Source organism: Choloepus didactylus, chromosome 1 (assembly GCF_015220235.1).
Source record: "Choloepus didactylus isolate mChoDid1 chromosome 1, mChoDid1.pri, whole genome shotgun sequence".
In the NCBI taxonomy this organism is placed as follows: domain Eukaryota; kingdom Metazoa; phylum Chordata; class Mammalia; order Pilosa; family Megalonychidae; genus Choloepus; species Choloepus didactylus.
The window spans coordinates 109,160,552-109,182,480 of record NC_051307.1 but is presented as its reverse complement, the minus strand read 5'-3'; the positions used below and the strand labels follow the sequence as shown (position 1 = coordinate 109,182,480).

Genomic DNA, 21,929 nt, shown 5'->3' with positions numbered 1-21,929 from the left:
TTCCTGACTTTTCACACACGTTTGCATAGCCCTGACGTTCCACCGGCACAGCGCTTTTCACACTCCACTGCAATGTGCTGTAAGGTCCCTGGTGGTAGGAACAGATCTTATTCTCTGGTGAATTCCCACTACCAAGAATAGTACCTGGAACTTGTAGCCTTCCATAAATGTAGAAAGAAAGGGAGGGAGAGAAGGAGAAAGGAAGAGCAGCCAGACTACCTGGGCCCTGACACAGATTTCTTTCTTCAGTATAAATCATGGTGACAGCCAGCGTCCAAGAAGGTCCCCAATGATCCCCGCCTCCTCATATTTACACCCTTAAGTAGTTTCCCTCTCACACTGCGCCAAGATTGGTCTTTGTGACCAATAGAAATGGAAGAAGTGATGGTATGTCGCTTTTGAAATTAGGTTATAAAAGGCACTACAGCTTCTGTCTTGACTGCCCTCTCAGTCTCTCCCTTTCTTGGCTCATTCTTTGGAGGGGAAGCTGGCAGCTACAGAGAAGCCCACGAAAAGAGAATCCGAGGCCTTGGACCACCAGGGAGGCACTGAGGCCGCCAACAGCCCCGCAGGTGAGCTTGGAAGTGGATCTTCCAGGCCCATTTGTGCCGTAAGATGACAGCAGCCTTGGCCGGTGGCTTGACCAACACCTCATAAGGGACCCTGAGCCAGATTCCTGACCCTCTTAACCTGTGTGAGATAATAAATATTTGTTATTTTAAACTGCTGAGTTTGGGAGTCATTTGTTATGCAGAAATAGATTTGTAATGTGATCGTCTGGTTGACGGGACTGGCTGGTGAACTGAGACCTGCCTTGTAACCCAGCACCACAGAATTTACCAGTGGTAGCACTATTATCAAATTGCCAGCTCAGCTACATTTGGCAAAATATTAAACCCAAAGGCGTGACAAATGCCAATATGAAGTCGGAAACGTGAAAGTTCTGTTGCAGACATACGGAAGTGTTTGCTTATGACACACACGCAACAATCAGGCCTGACCAGTTTATTTTCAGACTGATAAAAATAGAGCAGACAGTTGCACCTTGCTGACTGTGTAGAGTTTCTACCGCGGGAGCAAACAGAAGTGATCAAATTGCTATAACAAAGCTGTCCTCAGAGGCGAGCCCCTGTCTCCACCTACCCTCACCTCTTTCTCTTTCTCTCTCTCTCTCTCTCTCTCTCTCTCACACACACACACACACACACACACACACATATCAGGACAGTCTTTGGTATAGATCAAGTTGGTTCCTGGAAAATTAGGAGGCAATGAAATGAAGGAGCAATTTTCCTTTGCCTCAAAAGACCACTTCTAATGAAGGTACCAGCTGTCACTCCTAAGTCAAATGTTGGTCAACAATTTTCTAGGGTTCTAATTTCCCACCATTACCACCACCACCATGAACTTCAAGGAAGGTCAAGGCTGTTAAGGGGAGGTGATGTAGGTCACAAAAGGTTACAGTTTGGGAAAGGAAGATTAAGGGAAGACATGGGGTCCACAGAACAGCCTCCAGGCTTACGCCGCTCTCCTCAGGAATAAATCCAAGGTCATTCAAGCAGTGAGTGACAGGCAGTTTCAGGAACTCATTTGTCAATGAGACCTTAATTTGGAGATGGTTGGTTAGTTAGTTCATTTGCATAGACTTTCAAAGGGGATTGAGAAGGTGTTCTGGGCAGGATTTGGGGCAACAGGCAGCAAAAACCTGGAACCAGTGAAAAGAGGGATTTTAGCCCCAAAGAAAATACTTGATTGTGGGAGATAGAGCAACCATAAAGAAACTGAGAGAGGATAACAACAGCCTTCATTTGTGGGACACTTACCATGCACCAGACACTGTGCTAAGCACATTATTTTATTTAATTCTCAAAACACTTTTATCAGTTGATTGGTATTATTATCTTCATGTAACAGATCAGGGCTGAGGCTCAGAGAGGTTAAATGACTTAAAAGCCAGTGCAGATATTTCGTAGTGGCAATTTTGCAGAAGACAAAATAGAGACATTTTTATATCAGAAAGAAGTCTATCACCTGCATTTCAGGGACTTTGGAAATAGGAGGCAGAAACAAAAATCACTAGAATATTGGAAGTATAGTTGATCAAGACTGCATTTTAATGGCTGAACTGAAAGTGGGTGCAGGCACAGGCTGTGACCACTCTGCAATTCATATGCAGGTCCTGATAACCAGTACTGAGCATTTGCCAGGAAATGATACAACCAGCATGGGCTAGGACCTCTATTAGGAGGACTCTGATGCTTTCAATTTTGGACTTCTCCTAACCTCAAAGCTGTGAACAAATTAATTCCCATTGCTTCAGCCAACCTATTATATGGTGTTTATTTTAGCAGCTGGGAAACTAAAACACTGACTGACCATAAGATAAGTAAGGCAGAGTAAGCAGAAGAAAGGAAATAATCAATATTAGAATGGAAATAATGAAATAGAAAACAGAAAAACAATAGAGAAAACCAAACAAAACTGGAAACTAGTTCTTTGAAAAGATCAACAAAATTGATAAACATCTAACAGACTGATCAGGAAAAAAAGAGGAGACATAAATTACCAATATCTAGAATGAGAGATGTGACATCACTACAGATTCTACAGATATTAAAAGGATAACAAATACTACCAAAAATTTTATGCCAATAAATTCAACAACTTATATGAAATGGAAAAATTCCTTGCAAGATACAAACCACCAAAGCTCGTTCAAGAAGAACTAAATAACCAGAATAGCTTTGTATCTATTAAAGAAATACTTTTTTTAATTTAAAATCTTCTCATAAAGCAAACCCCAGGCTCTAATGGCTTCACTGGTGAATTCTACCAAACATTTAAGGATATATTTGCAGAGTGAGTGACTAGGGATCTGAAGACAACACAGAATTGGAAAAGGACAAACATAAAAAAGAAGCAGCTCCAGAGGGCCTCAGGTTGATAATTCTTGAACCACTTTCAGCTAAGGCTTCCACTAATGGTTCAGTGAAGAAGGCATGGTAGCCAATCTCAGAACCACTCTTTGGTGATATATACATGCTGGTGTACTAACTGTTAACAAATTGTCCCTGTATCATCACTTACTGATGATTTTTGTTTCCCCTTTTTGTCTTTATGAAGTTCTGAATAAAAATTTTTCTTCAGGAATTGTTAAGCAGTCCTCTCCTCAACAAGTTTTAATTGAACCAGATGGATCTAAATGATACATGTATTCACCAACCTGGTGCCCATTTATTCATGCAACAACAGTTACCAATTACTTAGTATATACCAGGAGCCCCACTAAGTTCTGGAGACAAAAAGTCCTATAGGACACATTTCCTAGTCTAGTGATATTTACAGATCAGAAATTCAATGGTTACCATGCCCTGTGGTTGGTGCTGTCCTAGAGTAATGTACTGAGTGCTAGGAGAGCACAGAGGACCCTCTGGAGAAGGTGATGCTTGAACTGAGTTTTGAAGTAGGCGTAGGAGTTAGCTAGATGAAGAGGAATGAGATTTGAACTTCACCTGCATTGGCCTGGAGGCTGAATGTCGTATCAGCTTTGGGGAATTACAAGTGGTGCATTAGGACTGTAGCTGAAGAGGGAGGTTGGGATGATGTTAGAGAAGTGAGCAGGAGGCAAGCAAAGAGAATCTAGGCACTGGGAACTGAGCCAGAAAGTATGGGCTTTATCTCGAAAGTGATGGGGAGCCAGGAAAGAGGGTAAGTCCAGGAATGAAATGATCAGGGTTGAGTTTTAGGTCATCCAGTTGGTGAATGAATTGGAGGAAGGACAGACTGGGGACAGGAAGATGAGTTCTGAGGAATTTTCAGAAATTCAGGAAGGACATGATGCAAGACTGAAGCATGGCAATGTCAGAGGAGATACAAGGAGACTCAAAATTTCCCCCAGAGTTGGTGAACTAGGAAAGCAGCAGGCCCCATGGAATGGTGACTGGACAGGATGCATTCCTGTTTGTGTGTGTGTGCTGCCCCCACCAAACATACCCCCTTGCACAACTGAGATGAGGAAGGACTCTTGGTGCCAGTCAGGGTGCTGGGTGATTTCCAGATCGCACCTAATCCTCTCAACAGCTGTCTAAAGATGTAATATCATTCCCATCATACAGATAAAGAACCCAGGGCTTCTGGAACATCCTGATTCATACTATGCAGAGCAGCATCGTTGTACCTTCTTCTCAGTGCCCCAAGGATTGGCCAACCATCCCCACCTACATCTCTGTGAGGCCCTGACTAACTCCTTTACTTCTCTGATTACATATAGCACCTGTCATCTTCAACTCACCTCATTGCCAGAAAGGTGGTACATCCTGGCTTCCTGGAGCAGCGGGAAGACCTCAGGGCACTGCCTGATGAGAGGATCTGCCTCGACCATGTCCACGAAGTACCATGGGTCCAAAAGAGGTAGGCGCACATTTTCAAGGATGTGAGGCAGCAAGCAGAGTCGTTCTGACTGTTTGTGCCGGACCCAGCTCATCACAGTTTCAAACACCTGAGCCTCATCAGTCACGTAGAGGTCATCACTCTTCAAGATGTGGTACAGAGTGTCCACAGGGAGTTCAAGGAACTCCTCAGAGTTCAGAATCTGCACAAAGTTTTGGATGATGTAACTTTGAACCTGCTTCTTTAGATTGTCCAAGGAGTGTGTATCTGCCAGTCTCAGTATTCCAACGCAGTTTTCTGGGTTCAAGGCTTCTGTGAGGAAGCTGGCGCAAGCATCCACCATCCGCAGGAACTAAAAGAACAGAAAGGTGGCAGATGGGACCATGAACTGATTAGTCCTCTAGGATGCTTCTCAGAGAGTTGTGTAGAGCAGAAAAAAATCAGAAATAAGCTTAATGTCCAACAATAGGGCACTAGCTATATAAATTATAATATAGCCATATAGTAGACAGCTATATAGTAATTTTTTAAAAATGATGTTATAAAACAATACTAAAAGATATGGAAAATATTCATAATGTATTATGTTCACTAAACCTGACCAATTCTCTAGATACAATTAGCAATTTAGCGAACATATAAAGCAAAGAGGAACATTTTAAATGATGCCATGGGGATAAAATCAGCATTATCCTTACCGTGGGAAACTTGGCAGAACAACTGACTTGGCTTCTTCAATAATTACATTACAAGGGGGGAAAGAGAAGGGGAAGGAGAGCCTAGAGATGAAAGATTTATGGTAGATTGAATTGTGTACCCCAATTTAGACTTGTTCTTAATCTTAATCTGCATTCCTATGCATGTGAACCCACTGATAATAGGACCTCTTGAAGATGTTTTTAGTTAAGAAATAGAGCAATTGATTGAGATTGAATCTTAATCTGCATTACTGAGTCCTTTGCAGAAAAAATTCAGGCATAGTTAGAAAGAAAGCTCCTTGGGGAGGAGCTGGAAGTTGGAAGTCAATGGAACCCAGAAGAGAAAGGAGAGGACACGCCATGTGCTGTGAAGCAGGAGTACAAGTCAAGGAACCCCAAGATTCGCCAGCAGCCAGCACTAGAATGCTACAGACTTTGTGGAGAAAGCATTGCCTTGCTGACACCTTGCTTTTGGATTTCTCCTAGCCTCAAAACCATGAGCTGTAAATTTCCTACTGCTTAAGCCAACCCATCATATATGTCATAGAAAAGTGGCAAGTTAAGATGAGACTTAAGAGGCAGATCAACCCACTGCCTAAGAGACCTTTGGATCTCTGACTTGAACAAACCAACTTAAAAAGAGAAATTTTTACAATGACTAATATTTGATATAAAATATTAATTTAAGTGTGATAACAGCTATTGTGATTATGTTTAAGGAAGAATCCTTATCTGTTAGAGATATATAATGGAATATTTGCAGATGAAATGAAAAAGCACTTCACAAAATCGTATGCACAATATGATCCTATTTTTATAAAAAAAAAAAAATCAGTAGAATACAGTTATAGAAAAAGGACCAAGGGATAAACACCAAAATATTAACAGTTGTAATCTGTGTGTGTATTAGGTATCTGAGGAAAAATTATAGTAACAACCAATTCCCAGATCTGAAGGCAATAAATGTTCATTCCTCACTCACACTACATGTTCTTCACAGTCCTCTTCATTCCAGAACCCAGCATGACAGAAAGCCCTTAACTGAAATTTGTTGGTTTTGTGACAGAAAAGGAAAAAGATGGCAGAACCTCACACAGACTCTCTATTATGATTATGTGGATTTTTTTCTTATTTTTGTTTATTTATATACATTTAAATCTCAAAAATGAATAAACATCATTTTTGTAATTTAAAAACTAATTTGTAAAATTATCGATTGGTTCCATGTCTTACTTTTAAGTTATCTTCATCTTCATAACCGTACGAGTACTTCATGCTTGGACAGCACTATACAGCTTACAAAACAATGTCACATCCATTTTATTATTTAATCCCCATTTTACAGATGAGATGTCTCAAATGTGCCAGTTTATTTTTTCTTCTTTCCAATTCGTTATTTTTTATTGAAAGATAATTCAAACATCACAAAATTCATCCTTTTAAAGTGGAGTTTAGTATACTTTGTTATATTCACAGGGCTGTACAGTCATCACCATTATCTAATTTTAGGACATTCTGATCACCCCCAAAAAGAAACCCCATACCCATTAGCAGGCACTCTACATTTTTGCCTCCACTTAGCCCCTGGCAACCACGAATCTACTTTCTGTCTCTGAACTCATTTATTCTGGACGTTTTGTTTAAATGGAACCATACAATCTGTGACTGGCTTCTTTCACTTAGCATAATGTTTTCAAGGGTTATCCAAGTTATAGCATGTGTCAGTACTTTATTCCTTTTTATTGTTGAATAATATTACATTATATGGATATACCACATTTTGTTCATCACTGCATCAGCTGACAGACATTTGGGTTGTTTCCACTTTTTGACTATTGCCAAAAATGCTGCTATAAACATTTGTACACAAGTTTTTGCACGGACATCAATTCTGACTTATCTTGGATATATACCTAGGACTGGAAATACTGGGTCATATAGTAACTGTCTGTTACCAGTTTATTCATATTCATTGCTGTCTGGAGCTTAGCTTGAATAAGTCCAATATTCTATCTCCCCTCCTAGTCCACTGGGCCCCCTACTGGACAAGTTCTAAGTAGGCTTAGGTTGCTCAATTGATGGAAAGAGGGAAAGAGGGATGCTGAGGGGTCAGAGCTGGTAGGAAGGGCAGGTCTGAGAGCAGGGCCTGGTGGGGATATGGATGGGATAGACTGGACCAGGGAGAAGGGAGCATGCAGGGAAGAGGCTCTGGTGATGGGAACTGGGGGTAGCAGGGCTGTGGGGCCTGATGGTTTGTGGGGGTCAAGATTGGTCAAAATGACTTGGGTTCTGGCCTTTAGGGGAACACACATCTGTGATTTTTCAGATCAATCCCAATTGCAAAATATTAACTTCCCCTGTCAGACCACGCATTCTGATCATCAGTTTAGAGAACAGGGTCAATGCAAAGCTGGAGAGAGCCTGAGTTCTGCCTGGGACTGCCCTGTCTACTGCCCCTAACCACCAGCAGATCTGCTCCTCGCATGAGCAACTGTGGAAACAGTTGAGACGGAGAATTCTAACAGCTGTTTAGTTGTTTCCAGATTTGCAGTTCAAAGAATAAAAATAAACAACCAAAACCAAGTCTTGCCGAGCCCTTGCACCCTGTCACCAGAGCACTCTCTGGCCCTGCTCACGAAAACGTCTGTGAGGGCTTAAATGGTACTCACACTTCAATGGCAGCCTCCACACAAAACAGCATGTACACTGTGCTAACGGTTGCATAAGGGGAAGAGAATATGAAAATTAAATAGATGTTTCCAAATACTTGGGCTATCTCTGGACAACCACCTAAGAACCTGGTAACAGTGGTTGCCTCTGGGGAGGGGAACTGGTGGTGGGTGCAGGGTAGAAAGGGAGAATTGATTTTCATTGTTTACCTTTTGCACCTCTTAAAGTGTGTAGGAATTACCTATATAAAATAAAGTTTCTAATGCATGCAGAAAATCCTAGAAGGTAATACATCAAAACATTAATAGTGGTTATCTCAATTGCAGTTTTGTAGATATAGTTAACATGTTTTTAAGACTTTGCTGTATTTTGCTATATACATGTATATATATACACTTATAAATTTTTCTATTTTTTCTGTATTTTGCTGTATTTTTCAAGTTTTCTACACTGACCATGAAGTTGCTTTTAAAATCAGAAAAAAAGCTAGAATTTAAACAAATACTTAGTGATTTTAAAGTATACAGTGAGAAAATTTTTTAATGTAAAAAATAAAGAGCACTTACTATGTGTAAGACACTTTATATTAACTAGCTCATGTAATCCTCACAACACTCAGAACTCATTCCTTGTTCTATGGATGAGGAAAAATGATTCAGAGAGGTGAAGTAATTTTTTCAAAGATTCATAGCTAATAAGTGGTAGAGCTGGGATTTGAACCAGCCTTATCTGACTCCAAACATGCATGTTTTTCCACTATTTCAATCTGTTCTAGGTTAAATAGCATGTGCCCAGACCAGGGCTTGGTAGATGCTGATCATCATTTGCTTATACCACTGGGTAGCTCAGATGATCTGATCTGTCCAGACATAGGAAGAATTAGCCAACAAGATGCCAGTTCCTATGCTTGCTTAATGACTTTTGATGAGCAAAGAAGGAAACTATGGAGGAGAATCAACTCAAGGACTGAACCTCACACTTGTTAGAAACATTGATCTAAATGAGTCTCTCCACTCAGAAACATTTCATTCATCCATTCAACCATCCATTCATTCAGCATATACTTATTGAGCATCTACTATGTAGTTGGCCCTCAACTAGGTGTGAAGGTGGAGAGGGGAGCAGAAAGAGATGCAGTGCATATACTTCACTGGAGCTGACAGAGTTGCGGGGGAGGTAGACATTAATCAAATAATCACACCCATAGTATAAAATTACAACCAGGATAAGTGCCATATATTTAATCAAGCTCACCGATTCCTCTGCCTAAAACCTAAGTCCTGCTCCTACTTCTCAAGGCCGTCCACACCCTGGCTCTAATCCATCACCAGCACTCTCCCTGATGAACTCCAGCCACAACACATCTCCAATTCCCTTCTCCAAACATTCCCTAAGCTTCCCTGTTGCTGAGCATTCTGTGTTCATGCCATCTCCTCGGCCTGGACTACCTTTCTCTCTCATCACTATTTGTTAAAATCCTACTTTCCTCAACCATGCAAGTTTGACTTCAGAGCTCCATTTTTTTTTAAAGTAAGGACCCAGTATATTTCAACTTTTTTTCCAACTAAGACCCCTTTTAATTTGACCTCAAGAAGGAGGAAGAAGTGAATACGGTGGCCATCACCTTATCTACACAGGACTATGTATTCTTTATTCACATGTATTCCTATATCTGGAGTCAGTGGATAGAACCCCTACAATTATACACAAACGTTTGTTAGTAGATGTGGCATTTTTCTGGGAATAGAGTTTGCAGGGGACACTTTGAGTTGACAACTTGGTATCCATCCCCTGAGTACAAAGCCTTCACAAGCGCGAGAGCCAAGTGAGATAACCAGTGAGAAACAGAGCCAGAGCCCTGATCAAACTGTGCTCGAAGCCTGCCCTGGCTTTGGACACTTTTAAATCTGAGCTAATAATTGTTTAAGAAGAAAGGAAGAAAATGAAAGGAAACGAAATGAAATGGAAAAGGAGTGGAGAAATCTTACTTATCCATGAAGTTCTTTCTTAAAAGCCTCTTCTTCCTTGATGGCTTCTCCAATTCCCTAACATGGAATCAATTTCTCCTTCCTCTGTTCTCCACTGGGCAACTCAGTTGCCTGTTACATGGAACACTAATTACATTTCTGCCTTGTGCTATGGTCAGTTGAAACAAGTGGGTTCTAGGTCGTACTTGTGTTTTTATTTCCAGCAGCACCTAGCACGGAGTCTGGCAAAGGAAGGGAAAGAAGGGAAGGAGTGAGAGAGGAAGGAGTTATTGATCAAACACCTAGATTGTACCAAGACCTGTGCAAGACTCTTTCCCATTATTTCATTTAATAAATATGAGAAATGGGCATTAGTATTTTCAGTTGCACAGAAGAGGAAATTGAGTAGTTGCCCAAGCAGGTAGTAGAGACGATAATCAAGACCACCACTAGCTAACTCTTCCCACTCAGCATCTCCCTGCCTTTGTAAGTTGTTTTGTTGTTGAACTAACAAAATGCCAGAAGAGTCTAAAGAGGCCTTACGGGGACAAGGGTGGGTAATGGTCTCCAAGTTGCCCAAGTTCCTCCCAAAATATGCTTCAATAATCATTTTTTAGTGTGAAGGGTGTACAGCAGCATCACCGTGATCCCAACCAATGGCTGGGAAATTGCTAATGTGAAGGGTTGTCATGGGAACAAAAATTTTGTTTAGGAGTTTTGTTTTGTTTTGTTTTTGCTTTTGCTTTTTCATATTCAAGATTATTTAAGACCTTAGGGTAAAATTTCTGTCTCAGCTTGTCATAATGATACATGAACTTGTTTATTAAAGCTGAGCGATGACAAATAATGGCAAAAGATGACTAACTTCCTGTTTGAGGAGCCATGTGAGCAAAAGGTTACAGCCAGCACCTGACTCTTGAACAGGGAGACTAAAAATACAATCAAAGAAACCACTTGAGACATGACTGCAGTTCCCACGAGAAGTTTATGCCCAAAGAGAACACTGCTTTGTCCCTCCTCTGCACCCTGATTATGTTGTCCCAAACCTGGATTCCTAAGAGCCTTCACCAATGTAATTCCACATTTCCCCAAAGGTTCTTCAAATCCACTCCAAAATAATTGGAGCTCTATTCTGAATCAGCAATTCCATGGACCATAGACTCCAAGTGGCCTTGAAGTTATTACAAAGGATATTGGCATTTATACCTCTAGCTCCAATAAATCAGTGTATGTGAAGTGCAGATGAGATGAATAAAATTCCATTTATCTGAAAGTATTTCTGGATTCACTGTAAATTTTTTGTCACCATTTTTCTTTTCAGATAATAGATTCTACAAGTAAAGCTTTTTCCTGTGGGATCTGTATTAGTGTTAAAGAGGGTTCTTCATACTTAAAAATTATAAATTATACTTCTGATCCAAATTTTCCATTCTTGCCTCTCTCCATCCTTCCCAGGTGAGGCACCCAGCTCCAAACTCATGGGAACATGCCTCCCCCTGCCCTAGATGTCATCTTCTCCCTCCAGACTTTCGGTCTTTGCTCTAGACTTGGCTAAAAGGCTGGTGGTTCCTGGAAGCCATATGGGATCAGCAGAAAAGGAGAGAGCTAAGACCTGTAAAAGACCTACTCACTAAGGTGGGGCTGGTGCTCGGGGACTTAGGCAACTAACAGAAGTGGACTGATCTCAGAAGTGGAGTCAGAGGGAAAGGAAAGGGACACTGCCCAAAGAGGGTGTGGCAAGCTTGGCCAAGATTCAGGCAACAGACGGCCTCTGAGTTTCTGGAGGGGATAGGGGGGTCCTAATAGGCCAACAGTATACCACAGGGGATACACACGGGGCATACTAAGATTCAAGGGGCAGGGGACTCAACTGAGGTTTAGTGAGTGAGTCCAGGGACAAGGCGAAGGCCAGGGAGGACACCATGGAAAGGATTAAATGTAAGGATGTGTGTTTAGGACATAGCTGATGTTCAGAATATGCATGTGGACGTGCGGACGTGCATGTGTTTGTTAAAGGAGGGACAAGGGGGATCTCAGGACAGAGAAGCAGGAATCCAAGCAGAAGCCAAGTCCCGAAATGCAGAGGGCTGCAAAGGGAGAACTGAGGGATAGAAAAGGCTGAAATCTTAAGTCTTTGCTTAAAAGTTCTCTCTGCCTGAATACTTGTCCCCCAGTCCTCCTGCAACTTGTTGAAATCCTACTCATTCTAGCAAGTCCAGCTCATTGCCAGTTCAGTGAATCCTTCAGAGTCAGAACTGGTCCCTCCCTCTTCTCCTGCATTCTGTGTTGGGGTCTGGTTGAATTGCCTACAGGATTAGAAGATCCTTGGGGATTGTTGTTTTAGGGGTTTGGGGGCAGTATACAGAAGCAGCAGTATTGAGACAGAAGTTCTGGGTTTGGAGTGTAGATCATAGTTTCACCGCTTTATATTAGCTGAAGTCTCTCTGAACTACAGTTTCCTGATCTGGAAAGTGTTGAAAGTAATAAAGCCCACCTTGCAGGCTCACAGGGTATTACTGTTCACTCACAGGGATGTTGCCAACATCAAATGGGATCTTATAGAGGAAAGAATATGACAAATTGCTATATAAATGTGATCCACATTTACAATTTTTAATCTTTGTTTCCCCCTGGTAGCTTCTCACACTGTACATTGCTTACTAATCTGTTATGGTTAGATTGCAACATGGATTTTAATTACAGCTAAAATGCTACACCTCATGTAATGTATTCCACAACCTAAAGGCAGCAACTAGAGCATTCTAGGCTTACCTACTTAGGGAAAGGATGATAAAATGGACAAAAGAAGTCAATTCTTGGCTTTTGAATTTTTAAATTCACTTTCAGAATTCATACTAGAAAAATAGTTTTGAGAGAAACATCAATTATTGGCAGGAACCTTGTGGTGGCTTGGAGTTATACACCCCAGAAAAACATGTTCTAAATCTCAACTCATTACTGTGGATGTGACCCATTGTAAATAAGACTTTTTGATGAGGTTACTTCAGTTAAGGTGTGGCCAAGCTGAATCAGGTTGGGTCCTAATCCTATTGCTAAAGGTCTTATGGAGAAGGACACACAGAGAGAAGTCCGGGAGCAGCCAGGAGCCAAAGTCAACAGAACCCAGAAGAGAAAGGAGAGGACACCGCCATGTACATTGCCATGCGACAGAAAAGCCAAGGAACCTCAAAAGATTGCCGGCCAGTCTGAAGACACTGACCCAGAAAGGAAGCAAGTCTTTACCTCTGAACCCATGAGCCAATAAATCCTGTTCTTAAGCCAACCCACGGTGTGGTATTTGTTTTAGCAGCTGGGAAGCTAAAACAAACCCAGGACTTTGAGCTTCAAAAGCTAGAATCCTAAGGATTCTGGACATAGAATTTATTCAAAATGGCAGATACAGGAAAATGGCTGATAACGTGAGGGTCAGATTTTCCTACACTGAAGGAGATAAAGATTCCTGGGCCTGGAAGAGACAGGAGGAACAGAGTCTAGCAATAGAGTGAAAAGCAGCTGTGGGGTCCTGGGACAATGTCCTGCATCCTATCCCCCACTCTAGGCAAAACTGTGGAGTAAGGGGGTTGGGAAAAGCCCCTTATAGATCATGAATCTGAGAACAAAAGAATGCATGCCTTGACTATCACGTTGAAATTGAGAAAAAGAAGCAGCAGTCTGGTATAGCAAAAGAAGAGAAACCGGAGTGTGTTGTTTCTAGCCAACAGGGCCTGAGGCAGTCACTCCACATTCTCTGTAGTTCCAGAGTAGCACAGGAGAGCACAAGAAAGTTTGTGTGCCCCTCAGAGGGGCACAGGAGTAGCTGAGAGGATTGGCAGACTTTCAGAGGCCTTGCAAACTAGACAAAGAGAATGCAGAGTGATCTGCAAGACTGATGCCCAGTACCAGGTGGAGCTGTGGCCTCTCAGTAAATACCATGGAAGGGGTCAATGACCAGAGAAAGACTGATGGGAACCGAGATGCTCCAGCAGCTGCTGCCAGCATGGACCAGTGATGCTACTGACCAGGAGGAGCCTGAGCCAGCTGTCCTTTACGATGATGCCCCGACAATGTGTAAACAACCCCTGTAACCATGTACACAACACTACTCTTGAATTCATTAAGCTATCCTGATGTGCACTTTGATTAAGTTGACTATGATTTCTGCCACTGGAAGAATGGGAAGCTCAGGATGGAGACTATATTCAATGATAGAAAAATAATAATAGGTTAAATCACATTTTTCTTTGCACGCCTGAGTTTGTAGCCTAAGATTTAGACACTCTATACTAATTAGAACTCAGAAAGAACAATATGAAGTTCAAAAGCAGGCAAAACTAATCCATGGGGCTAGATGCCTGGGTAGCAGTGATCCCTGGGAAGGTACTGCATGGGTAATGCACAGGGAGTATTCTGGGATGCCAGGAATGTTCTAGATCTTGGTCTGCCTGGTGGTTACTGGGTAAAAATTCTTCAAGCTGTAAACTTAACACATGTGCATATTACTGAATGTACATTATACCTAAAAATAAAAAAGAGAATGTTGAGATCAAACACTGAAAAATGTAAAGATGAAAGAGATGTTGTGTGGGCAACAACAGGTTCACACCTGGGCCCTGAGTGTCAAGACTCCCCAGTGGGTGTTGGGCAAAAGGAGAGGCAGCTGTGCTAGCCTTGCTCTCACAGAGCCCCGCTGGTCCCCAAGTATTCCATTAGGCCGTCCTCCCTGAGGACATCTTCCTTGGAGGCCCCAGCTACCTTCAGGATCATGGCTTGTTTCATGCCTCACTCTGAGGAACGGACACGTTTGTGTAGTAGAGAAAGCAGAGGCTCCCCTCTTATAAACATTGGGTATTTATGTAACATCTCTGAATCTTATTTCCCTCATCTATTAATTGGGGATGAAAATGCCCACCTCGTTTTAAATGAGATAATACATGCAAAATGCTTGCCATGATGAATGCTCTGAAAAGGGTGGCTGTCATGTGGCCCCAGGAGATTTGCCCTGATTTCTTAACACTCACAGTAACCACACAAGGGACTGACATTGGTTGGCCAAGGGAGTAGAGGGCATCAGTCGAACGGTTGTCTAGGTGACAGTAAAGAAATGGGCTGCTTTTCTTGCCTTGTCAACTGGCAAGTCTAGAATTGGGTAGATGTCATCTGTGCATCTTTGTCAAGGACAATAGAAGTTCACCTATACACTGCGGTAATGGGAACCTAGTTTTTACCAGGTGTCTGGCACTTAGTAAGTGCTTACAACAGAATCAATTATTAGTAGTAGCCTGTGGAATTCTTCCTCCTCTACTAGACTAAGACATTTCGAAGAGCCGGGATTGGGCTTCTTAGTGTCCCCTTGAAGGAGGTCAGACAATTTTTGTTGGAGTCTTGGACAATTTCTGATGTAGTCTTCATATTCAGCTATTAATGAGAAAGAGCAACATACTCATGCATTCATTCACATCATTTATTCAACAAATATTATAGAGTTCATACTTCTAGCTATCAGGTAAGCCCAGAAACCAACCGAGGCCATCAAATCAATCACCGACTACATCGTTACCTCATCCATGTAAGTTTCATAATCATCCTGTTATTATCAAAAGAAACAACATAAGAATACAATTATAATAATAAAAGAAAATAAGCAATGTGGGGACTTTCACCAAGTCTCCTTAAACTGCCACCAGGACAAGTGTTATGTCACTGCCCCAGAGGATGTTGCTGAGGCACCACGTGGGCTTTTCTCAGAGCCAGGCTAGATGACTGGGCTCCTGCTCCAGCATCCCCTTTTCTTTCCTCATGCAGACCCCAGTTTACAGAGACTAAGCCTGTTCTCCTTTTCCCTTCTAAACTGCCACCAGTCACTATGTACCTTGGCGATCCTTCGTCCCCAAGGCTAAATGCAGGTAAGCCCGTTCTCTCATGCCTTGTAGATAAGCTCACAAGCCCTTAATATTTCATGGATTTTTAATAATAAAACAAAAGTAACAAATATGGAAAGTTCCCCAAATGAAGATAGAAAAGTTCCCCAAGTTTGAGAAATCTCACCAAATTCTTATAGTCATTGTCCCAGGTCTAGAGTTTCTGGCTGCCTTGCTTATCCATAACTCAGACACCCAAAGGTCCAGTTACAGCAAGGGAGGAGGATCCTTAGCTTCTCTGGAGCTCCACTGGGGGACACCCATCTCAAAGGACCCCACCTCACATGTGAACAGGCCCCTTGGGACTTTCCTCCTAGGTGCTTCTCCTACCTTTACCTTTCCAAAAACTGCTTGGAGAAACCATGTTTCTTATCATAATTGGCAAACAAATTATGGCCAGGTTACTTCAAAGTTCCTCTAGTGGGCAGCTCAATCACTGGACCTGTCATACCAATGGTGTCCTCCTAAAGGAAACTGCCCTATCCTCTGCCACAGCTGATTGGACCAATGAGCCCTTGACCCAAGAGCAACCATTCTGTAAGCTGGCTAGCAATCTATGAGGCTGCCAGGGAAAAAAAAGCTCTAACCAAACAGGAATAGTGGCAACTGGCTTGGTCAGTCGAATTCTCTCTTTCTGGACTGGGAAACTCTGGTAGAGAAGCAATAAGTAGGTAACAGAAAAAGACTAAGAGAAGATCTAAAAAAAGAAACAGAGACTGAGAGAGCAGCTGAGTTACATCAATGGTGAGAAGATTAAAACCCCCTTACTGGTGGGTGGGGTGGGGGACACCAAGATAATCTGATTCCTGTTCATTTCAGTCCCACAAAGATGGTATCAGCTTCTGTGAACGTTCCGAAATGACAAGAAAAAAATGCCAACTCTGGCACAGTTTTCTTCACGTAATTTTTAAAAACCCACAAAACAACCTCAACAACCTATTAACTTCTGTCCCTGATAGTGCTTCAAGCATGAAAATATTCCAAGTTTTGCATGAAAAATTTTCCAAGGTTTCTATGTCTATAATGTCAAAGCAAGTAGTCTAAACAGGTATCCTGAAGCCCATGTCCTCTTCTTTTATTTTCATAGGAAAATGGAGTAAAACAGCCTCAGAAAAACGTATTAATTTTTTGTCAAGTAAAAGAGATTTGGAAACTTTTGAAGTGACAGTTTACCAGACAAGGGGAATCAATAATAAACAGAGCTGACCCAAAGCAAAGTAAGATGTAGGTAAACTTTGTCCCTATTGCTCTCCTTTCTGGCTCTGAGCCTCCCAGCACACCAGCTACCCTATCTCTATACTGTCTCTCCCCTCCTCTCCCACCTCCTTCGTTAAAACCAACCTCTGTATTGAGGCTCATCACTTGGGAAAATATAAAAATTTTTCAGAAAGGGTGCTGTGCCCATTTGAATGTATTATGTCCCCCAAAATGCCATTATCTTTGATACAATATTGTGTGGGCAGATGTATTAGTGTTGATTAGATTGTAATTCTTTGAGTGTTTCCAAGGAGATATGACCCTCCCAACTGTAGGTGATAACTCTAATTAGATAATTTCCAAGGAGGTGTGGCCCCACCCATTCAGCATGAGCCTTGATCTAGAGCCCTATATAAGCTCAGACAGAAGGAGCAAGCTTGCTACTTCCAAGAGGGACACTTTGAAGAAAGCTTGGGAGCTGAGAGAGGAACTGCAGTTTACAGAGACATTTTGGAGATGGCAGTTGAAAGCAGACTTTCATTCCAGAGAAGCTAAGAGAGGACAAACGCCCCAAGAGCAACTAAGAGTGACATTTTTACAGAGCTGCAGCCTAGAGGAACGTCCTGGGAGAAAAACATTTTGAAACCAGAACTCTGGAGCAGATGCCAGCCACGTGCCTTCCCAGCTAACAGAGGTTTTCCAGATGCCATTGGCCATCCTCCAGTGAAGGTACCTGATTGTTGACACCTTATCTTGGACACTTTATGGGCTTAAGACTGTAACTGTGTAACCAAATAAACCCCCTTCATAGAAGCCAATCCATTTCTGGTGTTTTGCGAAAAGGCAGCATTAGCAAACTGGAACAGGTGCCTTAAGTCAAAATAAATTTAGATTAAAGATTTAAATTTCAAGGCTGCAAACATAACAAGACTAAATGAAATTATAGGTAAATATGTATATGATCAAGCAATGCAGAAGGCAACCCATCCCATGGACACCAAAGGCAAAAACTATCAAGGAAATAATTTATAGAGTTGATTAAGTGTCAGTATTAAACTTTTGTATATCAAGAAAGACTATAATTAAAATTTACAAGTCAAATGACAAATGAAAAAGTATTTGCAATATATATTACAGGAGATTAGTCTTTACCATCTAAAGAGTTCCTATCGTTTTCTTGAAAAACCACCCCAAAATTGATAGGAGAACAAGAAACAAATATACAAACCCAATCCTCAATGAAACTAGGAGATATCAGTAACCCCAAACCCAGAAAATGAAGACTGGTAAGTGACTTTGCCGAGTAAAGGAAGGTCAGACAAGTGCCTGCAGAAGAGCAAGTGTGTCCCTCAGAACCCAAAAACCAGGAATTGAAGTCCCAAGGAACTTGGAAGGCAAGAGTTGGGGGTGGGTAGGAAAGGACCAAATAACAGCGAGTCAGTTTAAGAAGTTAAGCCTCCATGTTATCCTCCCCATCTCTTACAATCTGACAAATGCCAATCCCCACTTCCTCTGTGGAAGAAGATTTATTCTCTGGAAAAGCCAAACCAGGAACACCAGAAACTGAGGAAAACAGGTATGAAAGTTGTGCTGAAAATAAAGGGTTTAAGCAAAGATTTGTACACACACACACGTACACACACACAGTCCAGAATACTCACAGTTAGATTATGACCCCAGTTAAGAGACTCAAGGATCCTTATCTGAAGAAACTGACCAAATCTAGGAAATGTCTAACTGGTACTGACATTTGGAGATCCCCAATTAAAAAAAAAAAAATGGCTGGCTACCTAATAGCCCCAGTAAAACTCTCCTGTCTACTGGCTTCCCACCTCACTCCATGTACACTGAATTAAAGCCTCAATCTTAAATATGACTGGACAGCCAAGCATAAAATAACCAAGAGGGTATTTTGAGGAAATCTTTTAAGATGAAAGTTAGAGACCTAAGCAAACAAGCAGATTAAAAGAACTCAAAGGAGAAGAAAACTTTAAATATATTATAATAGCCTCAAAGAAATGAAAGATGATATTGCATCCATGAAACAAAAATATTAATATAGTAAAATAAATAATGAATTTGCAAACTGAGGACATGATGGCAGAAATTAAAAATTCACAGAAGAGTTGAAAGATAAAGTTGAGGAAATCTCCCAGGAAGTAAAACAAAAAGACTAGACATGGTCAACAGGAGAGACAAGGTAAAGGAGGTCCAACATCCAACATCCAACTAATAATAGCTCCAAAGAGAGAATAGGTTAAAAAGCTGGAAAGCATCAGAAAGATAATACAATAAAACTAAGGACCATAGGACATTTGTCTCCAAATTGAAAAGTATCCATGATGCCTGTGCTGGTTTGGATATATTATGTCCAATCTTGTTGGGTGGAACGTTTTGATTGTTTCTATGGAGGCATGACACACTCAACTGTGGTGGTACCTTTGATTAAATTATTTCCATGGAGGTATTAACCTACCCATTCAGGGTGGGTCTAAACTAGATCGCTGGAGTCCTACAAGAGAGTTCACACAGAAAAACCTCAGAACAGCAGAGGAGAGACTTTTGGAGAGGCACATGTTGCTTCTTTGGAGATGCTAGCCCAGAGTTTGCTCCAGAGAAGCTAAAAGAGACAAGCCCAGAGACATTTTGGAGAAAGCCATTTTGAAACCAGAACCCAGGAGCAACGTATCAGCAGAAGCCAGCCACGTGCCTTCCCAGCTAACAGAGGTTTTCAGGATGCCATCAGCCGTTGTTCAGTAAAGGTATACTCTTGTTGATGCCTTAATTTGGATTTTTCATGGCCTTCCAACTGAAAATTTGTAACCCTCTTTATAAAAGCCAATAAACTCTCTTTATAAAAGCCAATCCATTTCTGTTGTTTTGTATAATGTAGCATTAGCAAACTAAAACAATGCCCAACACAATGAATATAAAACAACCTGTAGCTTTACACATGCTGTTAGAGAAATGTATCTATTGACACAAAAAGATGATCACAATACAATACAGGTAAAATGGACTAAAAACAGTATATCAAATAGGGGCTCATTTGTTTCAGTTTCCTAGCTGCTAAAACAAATACCATACAATGGGTTGGCTTAACAACAGGAATTCATTAGCTCCCAGTTTCAGAGGATAGAAGGCTTGCTTCCTCCAGAGTTGGTCTCTTCTGGTCTATTTGGGGTTCCTTGGCTTTTCCCTCACATGGGTTCCATTGACTTAAAGCTTCAGGCTGCTCCTTGTAGCTTCTTTCAGTGTCCAATTTCCTTTGCTTATGAGGACTTAAGCCAGATTGGGTTAAGACCCACCATCATTCAGTTTGGGCACACCTTAAATGAAGTAACCTCATCAACAGGTCCTATTTGCAATGAGTTCACACCCAAAGGAATGGATTAAGATGAAGAACATGTTTTTCTAGGGTACATAGCTTCAAGCCACCACAACATTCTTACAAAATGTGTATGCAATAGGTAATAATAGTACAAACATGTCTATCGCACTTACTGTGTACCAGGCACTGTTCTAAACACTTTACAAATATTACAACTTTATGAAATAGGATCTATTATTATGCCTGTTTTACCTAAAAGGAAACTGGAACACAAAGAGATTATGAAACTTGCCCAATTGCACACAGCCAGTAAGTGGTGGAGCTGGCATTTAAATCAAGGCAGTCTGGCTCCAAAGCTGTGCTAATAACCATCCTGCTATCTCCCTCTGTACATGTAAATGCATAGAAAAAACATGGAAATATATGCACCAAAGAAGCTACCATATTCTCTGAATAGGAAGGAGTTATAGGTAATTTTTATATTCTTTTTGCTTGTGTTGGTTTCTAATTTTTCTGTAATGAGTTTACAATATGATTGCAATATAAAATTTTAAAAATTGCTTTTTGAAAAATAAAAACTATCTTCTTAGCCTATGATATTGGACCTGCTTTCAGCTAGCAGGAAACACTGGTCCCAACTTTGCACTCATGGTACATAGTGCTCAATAAAACGAGTATCCATTGGGCATCTATTTTGATGTCAGACACTACAGTAGAAGCAATAAGTGTTTTTACTATTATTATTGTCATTGTAACCCATCCAGCCTTAGACAAGTCAGCCACCCTTCAGATAAGCATGAGGATGACAATGGTAGCTGTGACTTGACTGAACCATAGTGAATAGGATGATCCTGCTCAAAGTTATTGGTCTTTTTAGGGGCACAGAGGGGGAATAATGACCTTTTATAAGAGGGTTCAGAGAAAAGCATAAAAGCTGAACTGGATAGAGGCCCCTCCTTGCCAAGGAAAGGATTCCCTGGAATTATATTGCTGGAATAGGGGTTGGGAGGGAATGAGATGCTGAGCATAAAGCTGCTGCTCTCTCCATATGAGGGATGTTTCCCTGCCATCAATGAGGTTGAGAGTGTAAACAGGTGAGGACAGAGAAAGGACGAGGAGGATATGTGGATGGTAACTGACTTGGAGACCTCGCCAAGTAACCTGCTCTGTATCCTTAAGAAACCCTGGGGAAACTGAGCCAATAAAAATGGCTAGAATATCAACAACTGTTATGAAAAATTCATCAGAGGTGTTTCACAGTTCATTTCTCTTCCACTTTCCACTCTCCCTTCCTTGCCGGACCTCATAAATCCTGCCCAGCCTCCAGCCTCAACAAAGCTAACCCCATTGTCCATTGTCTTTGACCTTGGAAACCCTCATTCCCCACCTTCCCAGACTTTGGCCTTCTGTTCCGTTCCACTGCGGATCCACTGATGATTCAAGCAGATGTCACCTCCCAAACTCCCAAACCATGGACAAGATCTGAGGCTTGTCTCCAGTCCCTGGGAATGACTGGCCTGTCCGTGGACTCAGCTTATCACAAGCCTCAGCACACTCAGCGAGACCATCTCTGTCTTAACCCACTGGAGTCAAGTTCAATATAATCTTAGACATAGGCACAGATGGTAACTGGCGTGTGGGAACAGCTGACATAATCTATGGGTCTAATTATTCTACAAAACTAAATACAATTATTATAATAAGATTGGAGCCAACATAACCAAATGGAAACAATCTATCTTATTTTTAAGTAAAAGTT

The 21,929-nt window shown here is 41.4% G+C and overlaps 1 protein-coding gene across 1 annotated transcript in view; it reads right to left on the bottom strand.

Annotated features, from left to right (window-relative positions):
- The window catches only part of KLHL6 (kelch like family member 6), a 61,311-nt gene that overhangs the window by 13,320 nt on the left and 26,062 nt on the right, over positions 1–21,929 (bottom strand). The window contains exon 3 of the mRNA XM_037839616.1: positions 4,292–4,741. Within this exon, the coding sequence (XP_037695544.1) occupies positions 4,292–4,741 (450 nt within the window). The remainder of the gene's footprint in view (positions 1–4,291; positions 4,742–21,929) is intronic.